The following is a 24,954-nucleotide window of genomic DNA, read 5'->3' as shown; positions in this document are numbered from 1 at the left end:
TTCTGAAATAACATGATGATTGGGAAGCCGAGGTATGGTTAATAGTCTTCCTCTTCCATGTTTTTACAAAAATGGGTTTGCTTTGAACAGAGAGCATTTGAAACAAGCTACATTATTCAAATATTGCATTTTGCTTTATTTTGTTTGGTTCTTCTCTGCCTTTTTAATGCAAAGAAAGATACTTCTAAATGAATGTCAAATATTCCGTGTACCAGAAAGCTAACTGATAATGATAACTCACTTTTATTGAATGCTTACTGTAAGCTAAATACTGTTTTATATGCTTCATGTGTTTCATTTCAACACATTCTCATAACAACTAGTATAGCAAGAACTATCAGCTCTATTTTGAAGATGGAGAAACTGAGGCAGAGGATCAGTTACCTGCCCCCATTGGCACAAATAGTAAGTGCAAAGCACAGCACTAAAACCAAGGCAGGCTGACTTCTTTGTACCTATGCTCGTGTCCATTCAGGCTCAGAGAATGAGCTATGCAGTGAGGCAGATGTGGTGTACTCTAAGGGAAAATGACAAATGTTTATGCTAAGGGCTCAATTAGGTAAGAGGTTAAAACTGCTCAGAAGAGTAGCTAGTTCATAGCAAACACTTGCTGAGAGGGAGATGTCGTCGTCATCATCATCATCATCATCATCACTATCACTTGGAATAAGGTGAATTATTTCTCCTTAGTAAAAGCCTGTTAATCCCAGGATCCAATGCTAGGAACAGAGGACGCATAAATGAAGGTATACAAGCTGCCATGGAGATTGCACTATCATGGAAGCTGGCGTTGAAGCAAGTGCTGAATTGAGATGTAAATAGGAAATGAGCAGACCTGAGCCTTTGAGGCATAAATCGCCCACCTCGGTTAAATTTGACTGTCAGTTCTTCACTCAATTTTAGTTTATTTCTTTTTTAACATTAATAGCCATGAGTGGTCAATTGGGGTATCCTTTTAAAAGAATTTGTTATGAAAATATTTTAGATGTACAGTAATGTTACAAAGATAGTACAGAGTTCCCATATGCCCTTTTCCTAACATTGACAGTTTACACAGCCATGATATAGTTATCCAAACTAAGAAGTTAACATTGGCACAATACGATTAACTAAACTACAGACTTTATTCAGATTCTTCTAGTTTTTCTGCAGAAGTCTTTTTTTTTTTTTTCTATTACAGGGTACTGCATTGCCTTTAGGAGCAACAATTTTGGTCAGAAAATCATAAAGAACAAAAGCTCTATAGCTATAACTTATTTCAATTCAATTCACATACTTAAAATATTTTGGGTTATATGTATTGATTTATACTAAAGCAGATATCCATTGAGAATCTGCCATGTATAAGGCATCATATCATGTCTCTGGGGTATAATAAAAAGAAAATTATTCAAGTCTATACTCTAGCTAGAAATAGAATGCCTTCAAGAGAAGTAATTATAGTGCTTTGGAGTGAAAATTCAAAGTGGAAGTGCGGCTTCAAAGAGGAACATATTGAAAAGAACATAAGATAAAACTGAATGTTCGCTCCAACAGCTGAGAAGCATCTCTACGTTCTGTTTGAAAGGCTCTTTTCCCCCTAGGAGTGGATCTGACCTCACTGCACCAGATGAAGCTTCAGAGACCGATGAGTATGTTAACAGACGTCAAACACTTCTTATCATGTGGAGGAAATGTTAACGAGAAAAACGATGAAGGAGTAACACTGGTAAGTTAATAGACTTGACTCAGAAATAGTGCTCAGATGGAGAACTTAAGTTTATTTCTAAAACATAGAAATATATATAATTAACATTTAAATATGCCTATTTCTGATCATAAAAGTGACATATTTATTGCAGAAATTTTAGACAACATATAACTATGCAGAGGAAAATGCAAGTCATTTATGCCACCACCCAGAGGAAACCAGTATTTTATACATTGATATATTTTCTTTCAGTCTTCCCACTTATGTACATTTTTCCTATAAATTTAGAAGTTTTTTATGCATCCTTTTGTTAATATGTTTTTTGAGATGGAACTTATAGAAGAATGTTTTTATTTTAATTTTAAGCAAAAAAAATCTATAGATTAGTCTGGTGAATGAATTTCTAAATTCAAGGAAACTCCCATCATTACTTCTTTTATTGCTATCAGGAATAGCTGCAGTAAGTTAAAAACAGACCAATTAAAGTTGAATTAACATTTTTATAAGCATAATGTTCAATCATCAAAATCAGAACATTTGGCCCTATTCACCTATAAAATTTACTTGGACTGGGCATGCTGAAGTTAAAATTAATTATAATGGAAATATATGTATTAAGACTCAGGAAAAAATGGAAAGCAAACTAGGGCAGCAGAAAAGAGTATGAAGCTCTGAAGCCTGTGATGCACAGAAGAAGTTGGAACCAGTGACTGAGTTTCGACCACGGAAAAAATGTGGCGTGAGGTTGAACACAGTAAATTTCAGGCTGAACAGTGGTTAAGTACAATGGCCTTGAGGCAGAGACAGGTGTGCTATGATTGAGAAACAGCTTGAGTAGAGTAAAGGAGAGGAGAGAGGTAACCAAGATCAGATCACGCAGGGTCTTGCAGGCCTATGTGAGCGTAATGGCAGTTACTCTGAGAGATGGGAACACATTGGAGAGCTCTGAAAAGAGGCGGGACACGATCCGACTTCAGTTCTAAAAAGATCACTCACTCTGACTGCTGTTAAAGATGGAGTGTAAAAGGGCAAGGGTGTAGCCGAGAGTTCATTAGGAGGCTTTTCCAGTATTCTACGCGAGCAATAGTGTGGCTCGGACACAGGTGGTACAAGTTGAGGTGATGAAAAGTTGCTAATTTCAATCTACATTAAAGGAAGATCCATTGAAATTTCCTGATGGAAATGTGGTATGAGAGAGAAAAGATTTCAGAATGACTCCAAGTATTTTTAGCTTGAATAACTAAAGTGATGAATTGGCATCAAATGAGGTAGAAGAGGCTGAGGACTGAGTTTAGAGCAGGAAAGATCAGGGTCAATTTGGGAAATGTAAAGTTAGAAGTACATCTTAGCCACTTTCATGGAGAGGTTGAGTTTGTGGTTGGATATTGGAGTCTGAAATTCAGGAGATGTCTAGACCGAAGAAACAATTTTAGGACCATTAGTATATACACTATATTGAAAACCCTTGACACTAGACGAAAGCACGAATTTGATATAGAAAGAAAGAGGATTTGGGATTGCGCCATGGAGCTTGAAGAAGAGGAAGAAAATCCAGATATGAGATGGGAAGGAGGAAAAGGAAGAGAATGAGATGTTCGGGGGCCAAGTGAAGGAAATGTGACGACTGCTGAGAGGTCAAGTGAATGGAGAGGGCAGATAGGCTCCTGGACTTCATAACATGGAGATCATTGGTTTCTCATTTAAGGTAGTTTCAGTGGAGTGGTAGGATCAAAATCCATCTTGGAGTGGGTGATTTAATAACAAATTTAATACATGTAATGCACTAATATCTAACACATAATAGAAACCCAATAGAGCCTTTGTTTGTTTGGCAGAAGATATTAAAAGTTTATATATTTCTCAAAATATATAATGTCTGTTCAGGTCCTCTGCCCCTTTTTAAACTTGTTTGTTTCTATGCTGTTAAATGGTATGAGTTCTTTATATGTTTTGGGTATTAAGCCCTTATTAGATGTGTAATTTGTGACTATCTTCTCCCAGTAGGCAGGTTGTCTTTCGTTTTCTTGATGGTTTCTTCGCTGTGTAGAGCTTTTTAGTTTGATGGAGTCCCATTTGTTTCTTCTGTTTCTTTTGTTGCCTTTGCCCATAGAGACATATCCAGAAAGATGTTGCTAAGGCTAATGCTAAAGTTTTTACACCCCATGTTTTATTCTAGGGGTTTTGTGGTTTCGAGTCTGAAATTTAAGTCTTTAATCCACTTTGAACTTATTTTTGTGTATACTGGAAGAAGTTGGTTTAATTATTATTTTTTTTTTGCATGTGTCTCTCCCGTTTTCCCAGCATCTCTTATCGAGGAGGCTGTCTTTACCATTTCTTTACAATATACATTGTATATTCTTGTCTCCTTTGTCAGATTGATGGACCATATAGGTGTGGGTTTATTTCTGGGCTATTTTATTACATTTGGATATATATATATATATTTTATTACATTTTATTACATTTGGATATAATAGCAAATATATATATACATCCAAATGTAATAAAATGTAATAAAATATATATATATCCAAATGTAATAATATATATATATGCTATTTTATTATATTGAGACATAAAGCTTTCTGCAGTGTGCAAGAAGGTAGTACAAAATAAATATAGTGTTATGAGCTTTGATCTGATGTTGTTAAAATAGGATCCTCATGTGGGATCACATTATAGTTCATGACCCTGTTCTCTGTCTTCACTGAGGTCTGTCATACTTCTCGTGTCAGGGAGAGGCAGTGTTAGAGGGGATCCTGTCTGTATGGACTTCAGACTTCTAACTGGAGCCTGAGAATCTGTGTGTTTTATATCTGAAAACCTTGTGATGATTGTGTGAAATATGCAAGAAGGCAATAAGCCAAGCTTAACAAACATGGCATTGTGTACATAGATTATTTGCCAAGGGAAAACCAAAGTAATTGTGTAAATGATGAGCATCTTCTAGAGACAAACATTTTAATACAGGATTCATATGTGAGGGAGGAGATGAGTTACAGGAGAAAGAAAAATTGTATATTACAACAAATAAGTTTATGACATAAAAGCAAGGTTTGTCAGGAGTGTTAATATTGCAGTGTTTTCTGGTAGCCTGGATGTCCACTCTCCTTTGCTATTTCAAAATGACAGTCTGGAGAGTGCAGAAGAAAGTGGTTTCAGACCACAGTCACTATGCTTCCCTGGGCCAGTTACCTCAATGATCTAATCCTCACTTTCTCCTCTTGCAAAAACAAGATGATAACTGTATCACAGCTGGTTGGTTGTACAGAATAGAAGGACTAATTTATAACTTTTATAACTTTTATGTGCATATTTGTGAAAGCACTCTAATGTCTTGTCCTGCATTATAATTAGGTGGGTGATTTCCAACTTGGAATAATTTTTGATGAGAACTGTGCTTCCAAATAGGTGCTGCCACTTCTCTACAGAAACAGTGACCGTCTCTGTGTTTCTTATAAGAACCCATTAAATAGCAGGAGAGGAGTATTCTAAGATACTATAGTGATGAACACATTCACATTTTGGCACCTGATATCTTCCAGCCATAGACAGGACAAGGGCAGGAGTGTAAATTTCATTTCAGAAAATAGACATTTTTTATTCTATGTATATTTTAACTCTAACTTCAGTGATGAGAAACTTATATTCCCATTCAGTCTAGTAACTTACTTATGGGTTCAGAAGGTGATTGCCCAAGAATCGAGGGAAAGGCTCTAGGATCCTGACATTATATTACGATAATTTTTAAAAATTCTAAAAAAACAATTCTGTCACCTCTTGTGATGACTTGGATGTAATCAAAAGGGTCTTTTGATTTTGTTCTGAGATCGCCTATATTAAATTTGCCCGCCTCCACAGGTGTCGCTGTTGGCTTGTGCTTTGGATAGCTTTTCTACTGAGTGAGCCAAGCCTGTCTTCCTTCTAGTCTTTTCCTTGTGAGCAGTGCATGAGATGACTGAGTGAGAGTTGGGCTAAATTTTAAATGGAGTAATACAATTTTTGCTGCATAGAAAGCAAATCTAGTCATAAAGAGTTTGATCCTATGAATTTGACATTATTAACATCAGGTGCTAACCAACTAATGTATATATTCTTAATGCAGTTTTATACTAAAAGTGAAAATCTTCTGAGATGCAGATATTAGTGCGTATAGTGTAGAGTAACTTGCCATACATTGACTCAAATAATTGATTCAAATAATGTAGAATAAATTTAGAAGTACGTGAAAGATTAGTTCTCTAGGTGAACAAGTATACAAAATTATATTTCTTTCAAATACCTATGGCTCTGTTATTCTTGGGACTGTTTGCTAGAATATTAATGAGATGAATTCTATGTGTAAAAAACATAGTAAGATTGATGTGAAACTTAATTTCAGTGTTTATGCCTTAAATTAGATGAGTTTATCTGTCTTTCTAAAGTAGTTGAAAGTACAAGAAATAAACATATGAATATCACTATAGATATAAGATCCTTAAGTCTAAAGTTAGAAAACCAAATTTTTTTGCTGCATTTTATAAAAATATATATATTTAATAAGGCTTTCTGACTTTACTATAATTTTATTTTTATAACAAAAATAGAAAGAAAGATACAAAATTCCATGTTGCAAAACTAGAAGCTATTGTTTTTCCTATTTTTGTATTAGCTTTTCTTTCTCCTTTCAGTGTAGTTCTCTATTTCTAATTATTATGATTACAAAATCAATCATGCAGTTAGTTACTTAATAACCTAATTTAAATTGGGTTTGATGATAGTTTACTTACAAATAAAGACTGCTGCCTTAGAAACAGGAATTCCCCAATCTGAAAAATTTGAAAGATTCTCCCTACCCTGATCACATTATAGTTCTTGAGGGCTCATTTCTAAACTTCCAGTTGCATTAAGAAGCTAAACTGGGAGAATGTTAAAATGATGGCTACATAATTATTTTAAAGCCTGTCAGGATTAATTCATCCTTTCTGGTGTTCCTCTCCCTTTTACTTGTCTATAAGCATCACAGTGATTATATTTCCTTGTCATTTATATCTTTGACTCACTCTCCTATAATACCAAATACAGTGCTGGAATTTTAGAAGTCATCAGTACATGTTTGACTTTTGGGTAGAAAGTATTAAGGTATTGAATTACTATATTTTGTATTTAAAAGTATTCAGATTGTAGTAGAAAGGGACACTGAAGAGGGAAATAGGAATTACATGAACAAGTGCACAGAGTCAGAAGGAAAATAATAAACGATTAATACATAAGCCTTTTTCAAAGGATGTCATCCACCTGTACCAAATAAATAAAATTACATATCTGTTCCTTTCATTAAAGGTATCTGTATTTCATATTTAATACTTTATTAAATAGCTCTCTTTAAACCACTGATAAAACTGTATCGATATTGCTACTTTTTAAAGATAAATAACGAATTATCTCTTTCTTACAGTTGCATATGGCATGTGCTAGTGGCTACAAGGAGGTGGTATCTCTTCTCTTGGAACATGGTGGAGACCTCAATATAGTAGATAATCAGTACTGGACCCCACTCCATTTGGCAGCAAAGTATGGCCAGGTAAAATGGTTTCCTGAATTATTTTTGAACATTTATTTTATAATCATTGCATCATTTCATGTTTAATTTAGTTTTTATTTTAAATCATGTACTAATTATTATGTAATTTGACTTTTCTTTTGCTTTTTTAAAATTTATTTTTCAATTACAGTTGACATACAATATTATATGTTTCAAGCATATAACATGGTGATTAGACCTTTATATACCTTACAAAGTGATCACCCAGATAAATGTAATTTGACTTTTAATGGCATCATCTTATTAGACCAATATTTTTGATTGAAAGAAAACATTTGCTTTTAGAAAGATATATAATAACATAACATTTCTCAGGACTCTGCATATTGTAGCCAAAATCATTGGAGAAATAATCAGAACATAAACATTCTTTATAATGTGGACTTAATGCAATTTTTACATATTATATAGTCCTTATAAACTTACCATTTCACAAGTTTGCAATAGTTCTGTTTGTTTACTATAGTTAGTAGATGTAAGCAAAATTACATTTTATATTTTATTTTTCTCTATAAATTATATTTTATTTTAATGAATGAAGGATGGATAGCAGAGTTCTTTCTTTGAATTGATTTTTGTCTATAGCTAATCATCTTGAGTTGCTATTGCAAAAATTAATTTCTCAGTAGGTACCCTTTCATCATAATGAAAAAGCACACTAACTTTTAAATGATTTACATGGATGAATGTGACAGCAGTGTTCATAACAATTTATTAATATTAAAATAAGTTTATAAAAGTATATTTTGTGTGTTAGAGTGTTAGTAGTAATAGTATGGAAAATAACTTAGTTTTACATATATATGGAGATTTAAGATAAACTTGTTGCTTTCTAAACATTAATTTGAGGTAACAACCAAACTCATTGAATTTATAGGAAGTTAAATCCCTTAGATCCTAACTGGCACATAAGAAAAAGTCTATAATACAATTTGAGTAGTGCAATTGTTGAATGAATTGAAAACATTTTCATTACAAGCATTTTAGAAAAAGCACCTTGTTTAGGGAAAGTTTTCAAACTAATAAAAATGTTGCTTGCTTTGACAACATTTTCTGTAGAAAAAGATTTAGTTATTTAATAAATATTTAAAACAGACTGTTTATAAACCCTAAACTACTTTTGGCAAGTGTGTGCGTAAATAAATGGCTGGGTTAAGGGGATGAGACTGCAGGTGCTGATGTCATTGTTCTCAGGGGTCCAGGGTCCCCAAGTCCCACTAGACCATTGGAATATTGGGAGATCAGTTCTTCAGTACTCCATTTCTAGCACAGGGAGAGCCTGAAATATACTGCGTGAGAAGTTTTGTAATTAGTTAAAAATAGAGAAGCAAAAATATAAGTAAGTACTGTTTCCTGGAACACAAATGGATGGCCTTTGCTGAAGAAATGGTAATCAGCGGATTATCAAAGTGTCCCTGCCCATTATAGTCAGAGATTGCTTCTGGAAGGAGCTAAATCTGGAAGTGAGTGATAGCATGGTAAAATGTAGTAAGAACACCACACCAACTTGAATGAGTCAAAGCTTTCATTTTACCCAATTTTTCACTTTTCTTGATAGAATTTTAGATTTTGGATCAATAACATTTAAAAAAGTAACAAATTGGTTTTCTTCAACAACTTTTATGAGATAATAAACTCTGGGAGACTAGGACTAGATTTTACAAAGTTTTTTTAAAGATGCACCATGCACAAAATATGTCACTATTTATGTTATTAGAAATTTAACAATTTTTGTCAGAACTCAGTGCGTGGTCTATGTTTTATTTGGTTGCAGATCAAATGAAATATTTGTTATGAATTGATGTATTTGTATTTTTCAGTTCTATGATATCCATTTGGTTCTTTCTTATGTCATTGATGAGATTTTCTATTTTTTCATTTGTTTCATGAGAATTTGTAACTTTGTTGAAGCATTCTTACTATGGCTGCTTTAAAATTATCATCAAATAATTCCAGGAGGATTCATCTTGTTTTTGGTGTCAGTTAATCATTTTTCCCTCATTCAACTTGTAATTTCCTTATCTTGGTATGATGAGTGATCTCCAATTGTATCTTGGACCTTTTGGCTATTATGTTAAGAGAGTCTTGGTTTTATATAAATCTTCTATTTTAACCACCATGTTTAGATTTAGCACACAGGTCCTTGTCTACTTGAGTGGGCTGTGGTTCCAATGGCAGCTTAATAGTCAAACACTTTGAGGTGTTATTTTGGCGTACCTGGTTTTTCTGGTGCCCCAGTGTGTGCTCCCACTGGTTCCCATTGGAGCTCCCGGAAAGGATGCAAGGATTTTCCCCAAGTCGGGCTATTCCATGTCTCTTGGTCAGCTAGGGGAATCTCCATGTGGTCAAAAAGATTTTCAGGGCTGAGGGACTGTTGGTGCAGGTTCCCTCCTGCAAATGCCCCCTCTCAGCCTTTCTCATCTCTTGTGGGGAAGGACAGTCTCAGGTTCAGTGGGTGCCATTAGTTTGAGGGTAGGAAACACCCTGTCTGGAGATGCCTTCTGTATTGGGTGTGAGGATCTCGGTTACCCTGCCTCTGTGTGATTCCTCCCTTCTTGGGGTCCTGAGCCAGTTTACCTTCCTCCTTCAACTTTTCAGAGTTCTTCCTGGGTTGTTTGTTATTTCTAGTGTTTGTTGTATAATTAACAGAGAGGACCAAGAAACCAGTCTTAGTTGATGTGTTTTAAAACAACTGTTTCTGTTTTGAAAAATACTTATTTCTGAAAGCTTCGTCAAACTTGATAAAGTGTGATGAAAGGAAATTAACTTATGGTTATCTTCACATGAAACACACCTGTGAGGCAGAGTAGAAATGAATATGCATTTACATAATTTTTTTTTATATAGTATCTGTTACCATCTTTGGTTCTACATGTTGAGCATGCCTAAATATGATCAATTTTTCATGACTCACATTTTGAAGGATGAGCTAGATACTTCTATTCCATATCCTGGAAGCTATACTGATTAAGGCAGAAAGAAGTAGTGGCTATCAGAAAATTTATCCCCTAGGCAATCAGGTGAAGCTACTGATCCTTTTCTCAGAAATTTAGAGACACAAAAAGTACACCTACATTTCAGAGATCAAGAGTCCTTTATGAAAACAAGGCGTAGGTTTTTATGGGTTCATAAGAAACCCTACTCTGCAGAAATGAAAACTTTTACCCAAGGAAATACATTTTTAAAGGTCCTATAGTAGAGCTTTATTGTATTATAAGTATTAAAAGACAAAATTGCAGTCAGATAATATTTGTGTTTTGGAAAGAAACATGTTTTATATAACCATGACAAAAGGTTAAGGAATATATTAAAGCAATGAAACAAGTTACCTATATAATAAAAGATTTGCAGTTGGTTTTAGCGATGAAAGTAGATTTTTTAAAATGTTAGTTTACACAATTTTGTTTAAAATAAAAAAAAATCATTTAATGATTAATATATATGCCTAATGTGATACTTGCTATACCTCAGTGATGTAAGATAAGCCCAGTACAATTGCTACTTCCTTCATAAAGCTTTCTAAAGAGTCTCGTCACACAAAAGTCATAATATAGAAGAATCACTGGTTAATATAAGGCAGAGAGAATTAGTAGATGTCTGGTACTCTCACCCCATTTACCTACCACATTCGAAAAAGTTCTCAAACTTTGGGTTTTCTAAATTTGCATTTTCAGCCTAGAGAAACATAGTCATGAATTTAGGTGAGAAATATGAGTCAAAAGGTGCTTTTGCTTTGCAAGATCCAGAGTAATTAAGATTGATGTTTTTATTACTACATCTCTAGTGTGCCAGCTATATCTCCAATTATCATCATTTATTAATGTTAAGTGAATTAAGAAACTTTTTAATTGTTCTTTTTTTTTCAAACCCAGCAGCAAAATATTTGAATTCAGCTTTTAAAACCATTGTTTCTCTTTAGATTCTCTATTCTTTCTTCTTTTCTCAAGACACTCCCCTCCACACAAACACACCTATATTCCACACCCGACTAAGTGATTAAGCCAGCTTTGTTTTGATGAATACCATGGCCTTCTCACTGGCTCTGAGTGACAGTTTACCTAACTCACTGGCTGCGTGACCCTTATAAGCTTCGATAATTCTTCTTCCATAGAACCTAGCCCTAGGGTCTTTAATTAATGAGAACGATCAACACATTTCTTTATAAGAGAATTTTTGCAAAGCTCAGAAGATTGCTGAAAATAACGAAGGCAAATGCATCATCGAAGCATCAATGAGCATGTGCCCTAATCAGTTGACCCAGTTGCTAGATTTGTACAGATAGATGTCCAATATAGTGTTTTCCAGAAATAGCCATTTACTATATTTAAATGAGGCATATTTAAAAAATAATCTCACCTTTATCTTTTGCTTCTCTTGAAAAAGACTAACCGTTAATTTAGTATTTTCTAAATCCTTATACATTTTAGTACCAGATAGAGACTGAAGATCATGTGTGTCATTTCTGTTTTGCTCCATTAAACCTACTGTAATGGAGTCTCCACCAGAATGTAAGCACTAAAACAGCAGAGACTTTATTTGAGATGCCCACTGTGCTATCCTTCTGTCCCTCAGAGTAACTGAAGAAATTGAATGAACAAATCTATCAACTAAGAACAGAAATAAAATTCTTTTGCTATGAGGTAGAGTGAGGATTTTCTTTTAGTATATGACACCAGAACCAAACTATTCTTCCTTGATTCAAACTAAAAAATTAAGTAAGAGATTTATGTTAATAGAAGATTTAGAGTAAATTGTTTTTGATTATTTTGTCAAGAATATAGCATATGATATCTAGAATTATTTTAAAAATTGTTCACCCATGAAATACCATTTAATATTCATTTTGGAAAGCATGTTTTAGAAATTGGTTTATTTGAATATCAATTTATATGCATGGGAAATTTATAACTCTAAAGACATTTACTGTAAATAAATACATCTCAGTTCAGAAAAAAAGCTTTAGAAATGCTAACACTTTGGAAAGACTAATGGCATTTTTAGAGACATTGGCAGCAATTTTACTTTCTTAGAAATATCTTACAAATATAAATACCTTTATGGAGATGGTAGTCAGTAATTTATAACAATATTTATTATTGACATTTATACTGGGATGGCATATATATTGTAAAATTTCCCTTTTAAACACATTAACTTTTCCATTGAGAAAAAAAAAAGAGATGCTTGTTCTTGTCTAAAACTGGGAACTTAATAAGTTATGTGAGTAACAATTCTTTCATGACTTATACATAAAATAAAATTTGATTCTAGCCTTGTATTTATTTTAATGTTTGTAATAGGATTGGCAATACTGCAACAAAAAATAAGAAAATAATTGTAGAAATGCTAAAATCTAAATATCCTTTCCTTCATAAGTATTTTGTATACTGCAACCCATACACCTTGATGTTCAAAGGAGTTGTTTGTCTTCTCAAATACATTTTTACCCAAATACATAAGAATTGAGATGTATTCAGAGGTTATTATCTTTTTCCTTTAGATATTTCTTCTTTAACTTTGGAAAGACGTTAAAACTCTGTCTGGTTTTCCTCTTATACCTCGGAGCATCCAGTATTGATAAGCTTACTACTCTATCCTGGGTTCCCTCTCTTTTCAGTGTTTATATTTCTTTAGGTACTTTCCACACCCACAGCTTCAAATACTCTGCATGCTCATGGCTTCCAGAGCCTTCTCTCATTTCTCTCCCAAGTTCCAGACTGAGGAGGGCCACTGCCCAGTGGGTAATCTCGATCGACCTGCCTTCAAACTCCACTCGTGTACAAAGGGAATTATCATCTTCTTTTTCCCATCCCCAATCTGTTACTCCTTCTCTGTTTCATCATTTACTCATCCCAAAATTGAATAGTATCCTTTTCATACCTCTCTTTCATCTCTCATATCTAGTGAACCACTGAGCCCACAAGCTCTGACCTAGTAAATGGTTTTGAGCTATTTGAGCTATAATCATGACCAGTGAATCTGTACTTCCTCATTGCCCCTTCCTTTGTCCAGTGCTTCAGCAGTCTACATCAGGATCAACCCACCAACCTCCTAACAGAACTTCCCACCCCTGCCCTACTCCATTCTCAACAATGTGGCTATAATAACCTTTCTAAATGCAAAGATAGTCAAATTATTTCAACATAATATCTTTCCATTCCTGTTGACATGAGATGTTCGCTCCGTAACACAGTTTAAAAGCCACCACGTGCCTGGGCTTCTGCTTAACCCTCCAGTTTTATTTCTCCTGCTTCCTCTTATGAGGTTAGAGGATATAGCTATCTGAACTTTCAGTTTCTGAGAATATACTATAATGTGCATCCCTTTCATGTTCTTTGCTCTTCTTGAAAGTGTTAAGTGGTTAAATCTTACTTAACTTGCAGGACTACACTGAAATGTCACTTCACTGGCTGTCTTTTCTCATTTCCTGAATCCCAGTGAAATGGTTTCCCTCATGTACCCTTTTTAGCACTCTGCATCTCCTGTATCACATCACTTATCATAACACATCAGAATTATCTCTTCCTTTGTTCGTATCATCCTCTAGTTGGTGAGAACTGAGTAGAGGTACAACATTTATTTATGAGCACAGTGCCTGACACAGAGTACTCAGTTGCTATTTATTGAAAGAGTTAGTGAGTGCTCTAGTTTAGCAGATGCTTGTCTTCCTCTGTGGGTCATTGAATAAATAAATGTACGAAGTGAGCATACAACTTGTGTCTTGTTGGCCAATGGGAAAAATCCTGATGGAGATATCCAAGAGATACTTGGGCATGTGCAAGGTATTGGGTAGGTCGAGAAGTAGAGATTTTTGATAGATTACTCAAAGAAATCTTATACAATGGAAAGAGAGGGCAAAATATTATGAGCGACACCATATTTAACAGTATAAGAAGGTTTATCAGAGGAATCTGAGGTGGAATAGACATGGGAGAATGAGGCTGCTCTGTAGAAGTAAAGGGGTGTGTCCAGAAATACAGAGGAATTGTGCAGAATAAAAGCACATATTTTGAGAGTTGAAGGCAGAACTATTTCTTTAATAAGAAGTCACATTTGGATTACAAACAGAGTTAATATTAATCATTTATTTGATGTTTTTATATTTTAGATCTGAAATCCTTCACATGGTTCTGAGTTAGAGCATTTACTCATTAAAATGTAGAGAACGTACCAATGAGTGCAGGATATATAAATTCCGAATTCCCTGGGGGCCTTTAACATAGTTTCTCTTTATTAAATTAACAGTCTCTTACTTTCTGAACTTAGAATTTGGCTATCTCCAAATACTGATTGCTGTTTTTTAACTTTTTAAAGAGATAATTTAAATGACCACAAAGAAATCAATTTTTGCTAAATTTACCCAAACTGAAATATCACTGTCCACAGAATGAGTAAAAGTCTATATCCAATAACTTGTGTGAATTTCAATTTCAACTTAAATATATGTTCTACTAGTTTTCTTTTATACACACACACGCACACACACACACACACACACACAGAAACACCGAATTATTAACCTCTAATAATTTTAGTAATTACAACAGTTTTACTTTCCATGAGTTTAGTTATTTGTGGTCAGTCACGGAAGAATAAATGCAACAGGATTCCATTTCTATAAATATCAAACAGATGAAACTAAGCAATATGATGTTTAGGGATACTTTCATATGTAAGGGCAAAGCATGTAAAGAAAACATAGTAATGGTTAGCCCAAAATTCATGATGGTGGTCAACTCTGGGAAATAGACAGAGGAACACATGGAGGTACCATTAATGAAGTATTTAAAAGTTGGGTGTCTGGACTTTATTTCATTATGGTTTTTTCAATGGCACATGTACATTTTATGTACTCTAGAATGCTGTATTTTATAATAAAATTTTAAAATATGTCAATCTCTCATCAAGTTGTCCCAGAAGATGTCCTACAATAAATCTGAAAAGTGTTGTGTACTTTTAAAAATCCTCCATGGTTTATTCCTCATTTGACAAATAATTTTTGGTTTGAATGCATTTATTGCTGAAATAGTTTAAATGTCCGTCATTTTAAAAAAAGAGCTAGAAATGGAGAGCATAAGAAACATTTAGTGTAGTAGTAGGGAATACTAATGTATTCTCATTTCTCCAACCTTAAGTGCCCCATGAGGCCACAACTGTGTATCATTTACTGATGAATCTTCAGTATCCAGCACGGTGTTTCCTGTTCCAATTATCTTTAATGTTTCAGACAAACCTGGTGAAACTTCTTTTGATGCATCAGGCAAATCCAAACCTCCTGAACTGCAATGAAGAGAAGGCCTCAGGTAAGTTATGAGCATCCTGGGACCATTGAGCAGTCACTGTTTCCTTCATATGTGAGTTGTTCATTTATCACAAGCATAGCTAGGAAATACAAGTCAGCCTCTATTGAGAAGCTTTGTGAAAACCATTCCAGTTCAAGCATGATTCACATACTCATACACTGCTCCACTAAAAGAGGCTGGACATTAGACAGCAGTTAAATTTACAGGGTACTATGTACTTCATTACAATTTGCTTTTCTATCTTGAAACTTCCAGGGTAGTGATTTCTGAAGTGTCACTTACTTTAAAGTATATTTTTGCTGTTATTTAACTAGGTTTTCATCATACCTAATACATATTTGTTCATTAGGGTGTTTTAAAACAATAATTGTGTTTTTCTGCAGAGATATTTATACTGCAAGATATAGAGACTAATATTCTGAAGCTAATTGAAAAGTTTGAAAATCTTAATGTTACTTATTGTTTTTTTTTAGGCGAGGCAACTCTTGGTTGACCTCACAGATTGCAAGGACCTTATCAACTTACAATCCCTTATTTTTTATTTATTTTTTAGACCTACAGCACCTGGTTTTCCTAGGTGGTCTCCTATCCAAGTACTAACCAGGCCTGACCCTGCTTAGCTTCTGAGTTCAGATGGAATCGGGCTTGTTGAGGGTGGCATGGCCGTAGACTAATGTTACTTTTTTTAATAAATATATTTTTGAAAATTTCTGGAGTTCTTTTTATTAATGTTCTTTTGTATATTCATGTACTTATTTTAAAAATAAATGCCACATTATTTTTAGCTTTAAAATTCAATACTGTTACTGCTCATAAGTTACTTTTGGTATATTAAAAACAAAAGAATTCTAAATAGCAAAGGAAAATCTAGCGTAAGTAACAAAATAATATAAAAATTTTGAGGTAGTAATTGATCTGAAGAACTTATAGCTGCTTATTCTTGTTGCTATATTTCCACTCACTTAAAGGCACTTTAAGCCTGAAATTTCTAGTTTGATGTACTGTGGGACCATGATTACCTGATAAACCACCAGTTTAGAACAAGACGAAAGATTTACTCTACTTTTATTTTATTGAAAGTAAGTATTATTGTTCAATATTTATTCATCTTCTCTGCTAAAATAAAGATTTAACAAATGGAACTATAGGATAGCTTAATAGTCTCAAACTTTAGAATCAGGCTAATATTAATAGTAGTGCAGTAATCTTAACACTAACTACAAAAACATGTCTAATGGTAAATATTAAAGAAGCAAATAGAAATTTGTAGTTTTTTCTTTTTCTTTTTCAAAAATATATTCATTATAAAATATAAGTGAGATCATATGTTAACTTTATTTTAGTTTGACAGATCACATTTTCCCAGTTCATATCTCTGACATTTTTTTCCAGAGAAGGGAATATATGACTGATCCTTGACTGCATAGATTCCCATCTGTCACACATTTCCCTTTGAGATCTATCGTCAGCTGTACTAAAATGAACAGCCAAGGCAATGGCAGCCCTAGAGCACCAGGAAATGACTAAACCTCTGGCGTAGACTTAGTTCTGGTCACCTCAGGCCTAGTGTGTGCTGACTCTCTTGGGCAATTTTGTTTGTGTTGGTCATGCCAAGCTTGTCATCAACATAATCCTTTTTCTCTGCCATGTTGATCATGAGAGACCGTGATGGGACCATGGTAGACTGAATAAACATTTGTTAATTGAATGAAAATACTTCTCTCACACACAAGGGACAAAAAGCTATAATGCAGTGAGAGGTTTCATGTAAATGTAAGATATCTCAACATATAATCCCAGCAAGAAGAATGAACCAGATGAAACAATGGTAGAGAGAACAGTAAATTAGACACCCATATCATGAGCAAATGAAAATCATCACAGTACTATATTCTATTCTTGCTGTTTTATGTTTCTTGATTTCAGAATAAAAATTCATCTGGAGGATAAAGGAAGTTTTGAGGTGTAACTGTTAGGTAGAATAAAAAAAGTATCCTGAAGCAAGGAAGCGGAGCTTTCTCCTACTTGTTATGTGGTTATGATTTAACCTAAAGTAAATGATGATAAAATCCTAGCATAAATATCTTCTTGTGGTAGCTGAAGTACCACATCCAGCCTATATAGCCACGTGACTCAAATTAATAGACATAGGTGGTCATGCAAGCTGGTTATGAGGGTTGAAAAGAGGTTGGTTTTATTAGGTTCATATTCGTTATTAATATGAATATTTTTCAGGATTTATTGATTTTCACTTTCAATTATAAGTATAAATTTAATTAATGCAAATCTGTATTGCTGCTCAAATATGTTCAGGTGTCTCTGTTAATGTGTAATTTATAAGGAAGTACAATTATATTTCAGATTAAGAAAACAGATCAGGAAGAGAGATTAGACCCACTGTTTGAATAACAAATATTGACTATTTATTTATACATCTACCTGTTTAGTAGAATGTTTTGGAATGCCCACTACATGTTTTATAATAGTCATTAGGAAGGTATAACTATTTTCATCATTTTCTTTCATATTCTCCAAGATGAAGGAAGAGTTTCACTGAGAATAAAATATTAAATTCTCTCAGGCTTAGCTTCTCAATGATTTTACATATTACACATCACTATTCAGTGAAAATTATTTTTATATTTTTTATTTCATTTGTAATTAAATATGTCACTGATGTAAAATCTTTTTAAATGGCAGTGCTGTAATTTTATTTCTACCATAGGCTTTTAATGTTTTGTTTTCCCATGTGTGTTTATAAATTTTAGTGTTTCAGAATATCGGAACTACTGAAAGTAAATAGTTTTTTCTGTGATTTCACCACCTACTTTTTCTGATTTTCTTATTGTTGTATGTAGATGTCGCAGCTTCTGAGTTTATAGAGGAAATGCTGCTGAAAGCTGAAATTGCCTGGGAAGAAAAGATCAAAGAGCCTTTATCTGTGCCTACCTTAGCACAAGAGGAGCCATATGAGGAGATCATTCAAGATCTTCCAGTAGTTTCCAGTAAGCTGTAAGTGCCTTCTTTCTAGAATGATAAAATTATAGTCCTGGTTCATTGATGGGTTAATTATTCTCAATTTACTTCCTCTCTAATAACCAGAAAGTCATTTTACGGTCTATATTAAGTCTGTCTCTCAACTGAAATTTAGAAAATTGAAGCTTCATATCAATATTTCTAAAATAATATTTGTTAACAGTAATGAGTTTAACATACTTTTATAAAAACTCCGATTTTTTTTAAAGCTTACTATTTCAGTTATTAAATATATTTGTCACCACGAAATCAAAGATAATATTTTAAACACACCATGTTTTTAGCTAAACTGATATGTAGAGTTACCAGTGACTATCATAATGGCTAAATTTCTTAGAGCAGAACATACGAATATTCATTTTTTCTCTCTTATGTATAAAATTAATGATTTCTTATTGTCTAAAATATCTCCTAAATACAAAGCATGCTACAAGGAGAATAAACCTTGAAAACATGCTAAGTGAGCAAGGCAAGACAATTCCATTAGTAAAAAAATCTCTGGAATTTGCAAATCTATAGAAAGACAAAGTCTATTAGTGTTTTCCAGAACTAGGGAGAGAGGATAATGGGGAGAGACTCTTGATGGAAATGAGTTTTTGAGGGATAATGAAAATGTTCTGGAAATAGATGTGGTAGTTATACAAATTTGTGAATATGCTAAAAAGCACTGAATTATACATTTTAAAAGTGTAAATTTTGTGCGATGTGAATTATATCTCAGTAAATGGAATCAATACATAAAAAAAGATAAAATATTTTCAGTTTGAAAACAAAATCTGCTGTGTATCAGCAGTGAGAACTTGAGGAAGTTACCTCCATGTTTTGAACATGTTTCTTCTCTGGCAATGGAGTTTATGTCTAATACTGGAATATTTGAGGGCACTAACTGGGTTCTTGAACAATCTGTGAGATAATCGACGAGAAAAGATGGAGCCCAAATTATACCCGATCAGTGATAGAGGATATATTCAGAGGGCATAGCTGAATGTGACAGCTGAGAGGGTTTATAAGTACATCCCTTATTAGGCAGCTTTACTGGCTAGGCACCTACAAACCAGATCAGGTCTCCCTGGTGAGGGTCTTCCCAGACAGATGAGGCTGTCATACATAGGAAGAGGAAAAGCTGTGCTCTCTGCAGGAAGTCTTGCTCCAAGAAAAAGGAGAGAGGGGCTGAGGAGACACTCTTCCCAGATTCATCCACCAAACAAATTCTCCCACTTCCCAGGTGTAGAGGGAGGCCTAGAATTAGCATGATTCAATTTTTTACCTGTAAAGTGGAAAAGATGCTGCCTGTGGATGTGTCGCAATGCCATTGTTATGAGTGAGATCAAAGGGGAACAATCTCATTTCAGAGCCTGTCCCATCACAGGCATTCAAAAACATTTTTAATTTAAAATTAATCTAGATAATTCAGAGGTTAAAGTCATGCATAAATGCACTGAACTCTATTTAATACTAAGATATACTCATTAGACTGGATTTTTTATGTTGTAAAGGAGTTTGATTTTTATGCCAGACAGTATGCTAAGAATCTTTGTGGATTATCTTATTCCATCTTCAAAGTCCTATTAAGATTCTCTTATTTTCCTAAGATCACAGAGCTGGGAAATGGCAGATCAAGATTTATAGCCCAGTAATTGTACCCCACATCATTCTCGCCTACACCATATTATCTATCTCCTGTTTTCGCAGGTGAAAAAAAAAAGGTATCGCATTTATTTAGGAGAAAAAGGGAGAGAAAGCCATAGAAACAAAAGTTGGCATCAAGTCAGGCAGTGGTTAATTGATAACACATAATCCTCGTTACCTAAAATGAATAGTTAGAATATTTTGACCTTGCTCTTTACATTATTATATTACTGGCATCACTGGAATGAGAGAAGCAATACAAATGTTTGTTATGGAAGAATTTTACTTTTCAGGTGTTGATATTAAAATCAATACCCAGTATGATCCACTTTACTTAAAAAATTATGTTATGAGTTTCCAAGTAAAGAGATATTAAAATATAAACAGAATTAGTTTAAGTTAAAACCATATTCTTTCATAAGTTTTTGGATAAACATTAGCTTATCTGTATGTCTATAGTTTTGTTTATGTTGTCTGCTTTACTTAAAAATGAAAGAATACGAAAATAATTAATTTGCCCAAAAAATGCTTATTATTATTATTTTTTATAATATTGAGTAAACGGTAGGTTTTAAACAGATCAATCAATGGCTTATTGTTCTACGCAATTAAGTATAATTTTTTAAATCACATTTTTTTCTTACTGACTCGGAACAAAGCTTTGAAACTTTGAAAAAAGTGTTTTCTTGAATTTTGACCTGCTTTTTTATTGTAGTCTACAGTTATTTTTCTTCAGAGATTGAATTGAAAATAAATCAAAGTACAACTTAATCATAACTTTAAGGTTTTTTTTAAACTGAAAAAAATGGCAAGTAGACATGACTAGTTTAAGGGAAACAACTGAATATATTGGTAAATTTTCTTTTATAATTTATTATTTTGACACATTTTATCTGGTTTTCATTGTTTTTATTTTAATTTTTATATACAATTTCTAATTTTTATTACTTATATAAACTTGTTTTCATTCTTTAATAGTATAATCTTCTATCTGTGGAATTGGATGTCCTTGTTTGGGATTGAATTTGCCACTTTATTTTTGTCTTTATAATGTTATATATAAATATGAACCAGGAGCAAGTAGAAATGATGAAATAACAACTAAGTATTACTATGTTTTAGTGCAGAAAAGTTTACTTTCTGTAATCTACTCTTTCAGGCCATATTTTAGTATGAGAAGGAAAAATATGGACACTTGAAGATTACTCCATAAACAAACTCATAAACATGTAAAGGTCAAAACATTCTTTAAAAGCTGATAAATGTGTGTATTGTTGAGAAAAAAATAATGCTTGTTGATTTCAGTGTATTTTGATATCGCAATAGTGATTAGTGTATTTTGATATCAGATATTTACTGAAATGTGTTGGGACATTTTCAACATGCTGTTCTTTCTATAGAGAACATATATGAACTGAGTCAGAGAATTTACATGATTAACAGAAAATATAAATGTGTATATTTCTTAAATTCCTCATACATGATTTGCGAAGTAGCATTTTTTCACAAACCAGTTATCTGAGAGTCTAGTTTAGACAGGGTGTTTGGAGAGGGCTTGAGTCTTCATTCTCTCTCCTCTCCTGAACATTGCTGCAGTTTTCTGTAAACTCTTCCTTTCAGTCTGTTCCCTAGCATTTAAGTGAGCAGATGCTATTGTTCTGTGAGAACCCAAGTTTCATTCATTTAAGTCAAGTGAATTTTTGAATCGTTTAATACCTGGTTTTTAAATATGAAGCCTGGTCTTCAGCTGTTTTCAGAAGTCCTTCAACTTTAGGGAAGGCAAAAAAGAAATTAAAACAGAACAAATCAAAAATCTAAGAAGAGGAAAATGCAAGGAGGTAGTGAAATATTGGTCAGTCTTTCTCTGCTCCAGTCAGGAGCAAAAGTTCCACTGCAGCTTATTGCTCCTTTAATTTCATTATTTTGCCTAAGAAAGAATAGTGCATTACATTGATATAAGAAGTATAGAATTTAGGAAGAATTTAAAAACACTTATCTTCTACTCTGTGTAATGTAGTGTTCATTTCAATAAATCTTTCCTTTCCCACCTTTTATCTCTAGCCTTCATTTTGAAGATTTATCATGTATTATCTCATCTGAATTGTAGTTGCCCATCTTTCTGTATCAATTTTAACCGCTACTTCCTATTTCTTTACATTATAAAGTTGACTTTTTTTTACATTTTCCCAGAATACATTTTGCTAAAATTTTAAGAAAGAATTGAGTGATTTACTCTTTCTAATATCTCAGCATACACTTCGAATTTCCTTTCTACTCTCAATTTGTATTCATTACTCTGAGATTTTGTGTGATAAATCATAGTTTAGTCAGGATAAGAATGTCACTTCCACTATGTCCTCCTGTTAATAGTATGTGCCTTTCTTTGTTTCAATATTTAATAGATAGAAAATACCTATTATTGGGTTATCTTATATTTCATGTTTTCCATGATATCTTCTATCCAGTGAACATTATTAAGGTCTTTATTTGTTGCCTGACTTTCAAATTCACATCTCAAACCTAGCAGGTTAGACTTAACTCCAAAGGTCCTTCCAAGTATAGTATTCTCTATCTGGTCTCCATCTGTAAAGCTCTTAGGCCTCCTCTCTCTACCTTAAATTTACAACAACTATTCTCATATTTGACTGCTATTCCCTACTGTGTTCTTTCTTTCCAGCCGATTCGGTGCCTCCCCTCTTTGCTGCCTTTTTCATCCTTAGATGTATCTTGGTGCCGCAGTTACTGTTATTGCTGCTAGTGAACCAGATGCTACTGAATGTGCCATTTGGTGTTTGAATGTGAAGATGCTCTGCTAGAGTTTTTAATCACTGGGAAATTTCGATATGTGCCAAGTTTTGTTTTTAATTCTATTTAATTTTATTCCATGGAATCTTTGTTTTGGAATCCACAAAAATTCTACATAATGCCTAAGTGAAGTAGAGTAGTTTACTAAACAATTGTAGGTTTTCATTTTTAATAAGAACAGTGATGATAACTTAAAATAACAAAAACAATAACAATGAAAGCTATTTACTGCGCAGTTACAAGGTGTCAGGGCTTGAGCAAAGTTTACATGGATAATTTCATTGAATCCTCAGAACAACACCTGAAGGTACTATCTCTTACGAACATTATTTTATACATCCCTATCTGAAACTCAGATCTTAAGAAACTTGATTCCTATCACATACATTTACTCAATCTTATATTGATTGAATGAGGAGGTCATTTTGTTTGTAATTCTAAAATTTCTAATTTGGCTTTAAAGAAGAAATCGTTAATTGGAGTTTCACTGTTATGGTCACCTAGCTTTAGGTGTGGCAAGATGAGTGTTCAGGATGACAACTTCAGAAGACTGTAATTTGTAAGACATTTCCTTTACTGGGCTCTGCACTTACTAGCTGTTTGACTTGGGCAATTTGGTCAGACTTTTTGCCACATTTTCCCCTCAAGTATAGAATGTAAGTATTGTATAATAAAGAATTTGGCCAGGCCTTTATCCCAGCTTCCTGAGAGGGGAGACTGTCAGTCCTTGGAATTTCCAAGTAACAGGCGTGTCTAAGTTATTCAAGAATCCCTGAGCTCACACTTGAGTTTATGCTAACAAGGTGAGTCAGGGTCAGTCTGGTCATGCCAGAAAAACCAGTGATGTGATGAAAGGACTGGATCATTGAGCCAGCCTGTCCACCAGGAGGGGAGAAAGACTGGAGAATGAACTCAAACATGTGACCAATGATTGAGTCAATCATGCCTATGTAACGAAACCCCAATAAAAACTCTGGACAATGAACTTGATGGAGCTCCTTGGTTGGTGAACAGATCAGTATTCTGGAAGAGTGATGCGCTCTGACTCCATGAAAAGAGGGCATGGAAGCTCTGCATTTAGGACCCTCCCAGACCTCGCTCTGCGTACCTGGCTGGTCCTGTTTCGTATCCTCTAAAATAAAGCTGTAATAATAGCAAGTATAATGTTTTTCTGAGTTCTGTGAGTTGTTCTAATGAATTATCTAAAGTGAGGAAGGGTGTTATGGGAACCCCCAAATTTATTACTAGTTGGACAGAAGCGTGAATGGCATGGAGACTCCCAAACCTGTTGTTGGCATCTGAAGGGGCAGCCTTGTTGAAGGAAATGCCCTTCACTTGTGGTGTTCATGCTGACTTTAAGTAATCAATCTTAGATTTGCCCTGCAGTACACCACAGAGTGAAGATGATGATGATAATAATAATGATGATCGACGATCCCTGTCTCACAGGGGCATTCTTGATAAATATCTGAGTTAATATTAATAAAGTGCTTAGAGCAGTAACTGGCTCATTATAATACTACATAAGTGCTTGAGAAATGACAAGAAGAAAAAAATGTTCTTTATTCATCTGTGCACTGTCAGCAAAATCATCTAAAGAATAAAGGCCTTCTAGCTATAAGCTGAAACAATAGAAGTAGGCCTTCACCTTGGTGCATTTAAACTGAATATGACCATATGGAGAAAATCTTATTTTCTAGGCCGCTGAAGAGAAAATCCAATTTCAGAGATGATGAGCTTTGGTTGGGTAAATCTTTTGATTAGCTTGCTTGGGGCTGGGTATCCAGTGCTTTTGAGTCATCTGGAACTTGGGGTGGAGTGAAAATGCTGTTCTGCATGGGGCTAAGAAAAGTCTAAGAAGAGGCAGAACTGAGCAGGGCTGAGGGCCACACAGGAAGAGGGACTGG

The 24,954-nt window shown here is 33.9% G+C and overlaps 1 protein-coding gene and 1 pseudogene across 8 annotated transcripts in view; one reads left to right on the top strand and one right to left on the bottom strand.

Moving 5' to 3' along the window:
• Window positions 1-24,954, top strand: part of MYO16 (myosin XVI) — a 513,348-nt gene that overhangs the window by 193,432 nt on the left and 294,962 nt on the right. For all 8 annotated transcript variants that reach the window (XM_039866287.1, XM_039866291.1, XM_039866293.1 and 5 more), the window contains 4 exons: window positions 1,584-1,708; window positions 7,128-7,253; window positions 15,502-15,577; window positions 18,436-18,589. In XM_039866287.1, coding sequence (XP_039722221.1) covers window positions 1,584-1,708; window positions 7,128-7,253; window positions 15,502-15,577; window positions 18,436-18,589 — 481 coding nt within the window. The remainder of the gene's footprint in view (window positions 1-1,583; window positions 1,709-7,127; window positions 7,254-15,501; window positions 15,578-18,435; window positions 18,590-24,954) is intronic.
• On the bottom strand, window positions 16,130-16,248 carry LOC120605402 (uncharacterized; annotated as a pseudogene).

The sequence above is a fragment of the Pteropus medius genome, unplaced genomic scaffold (genome assembly GCF_902729225.1).
Source record: "Pteropus medius unplaced genomic scaffold, Ma_sr-lr_union100, whole genome shotgun sequence".
Lineage (NCBI taxonomy): Eukaryota > Metazoa > Chordata > Mammalia > Chiroptera > Pteropodidae > Pteropus > Pteropus medius.
This window is presented reverse-complemented; position numbering and strand designations above follow the sequence as displayed.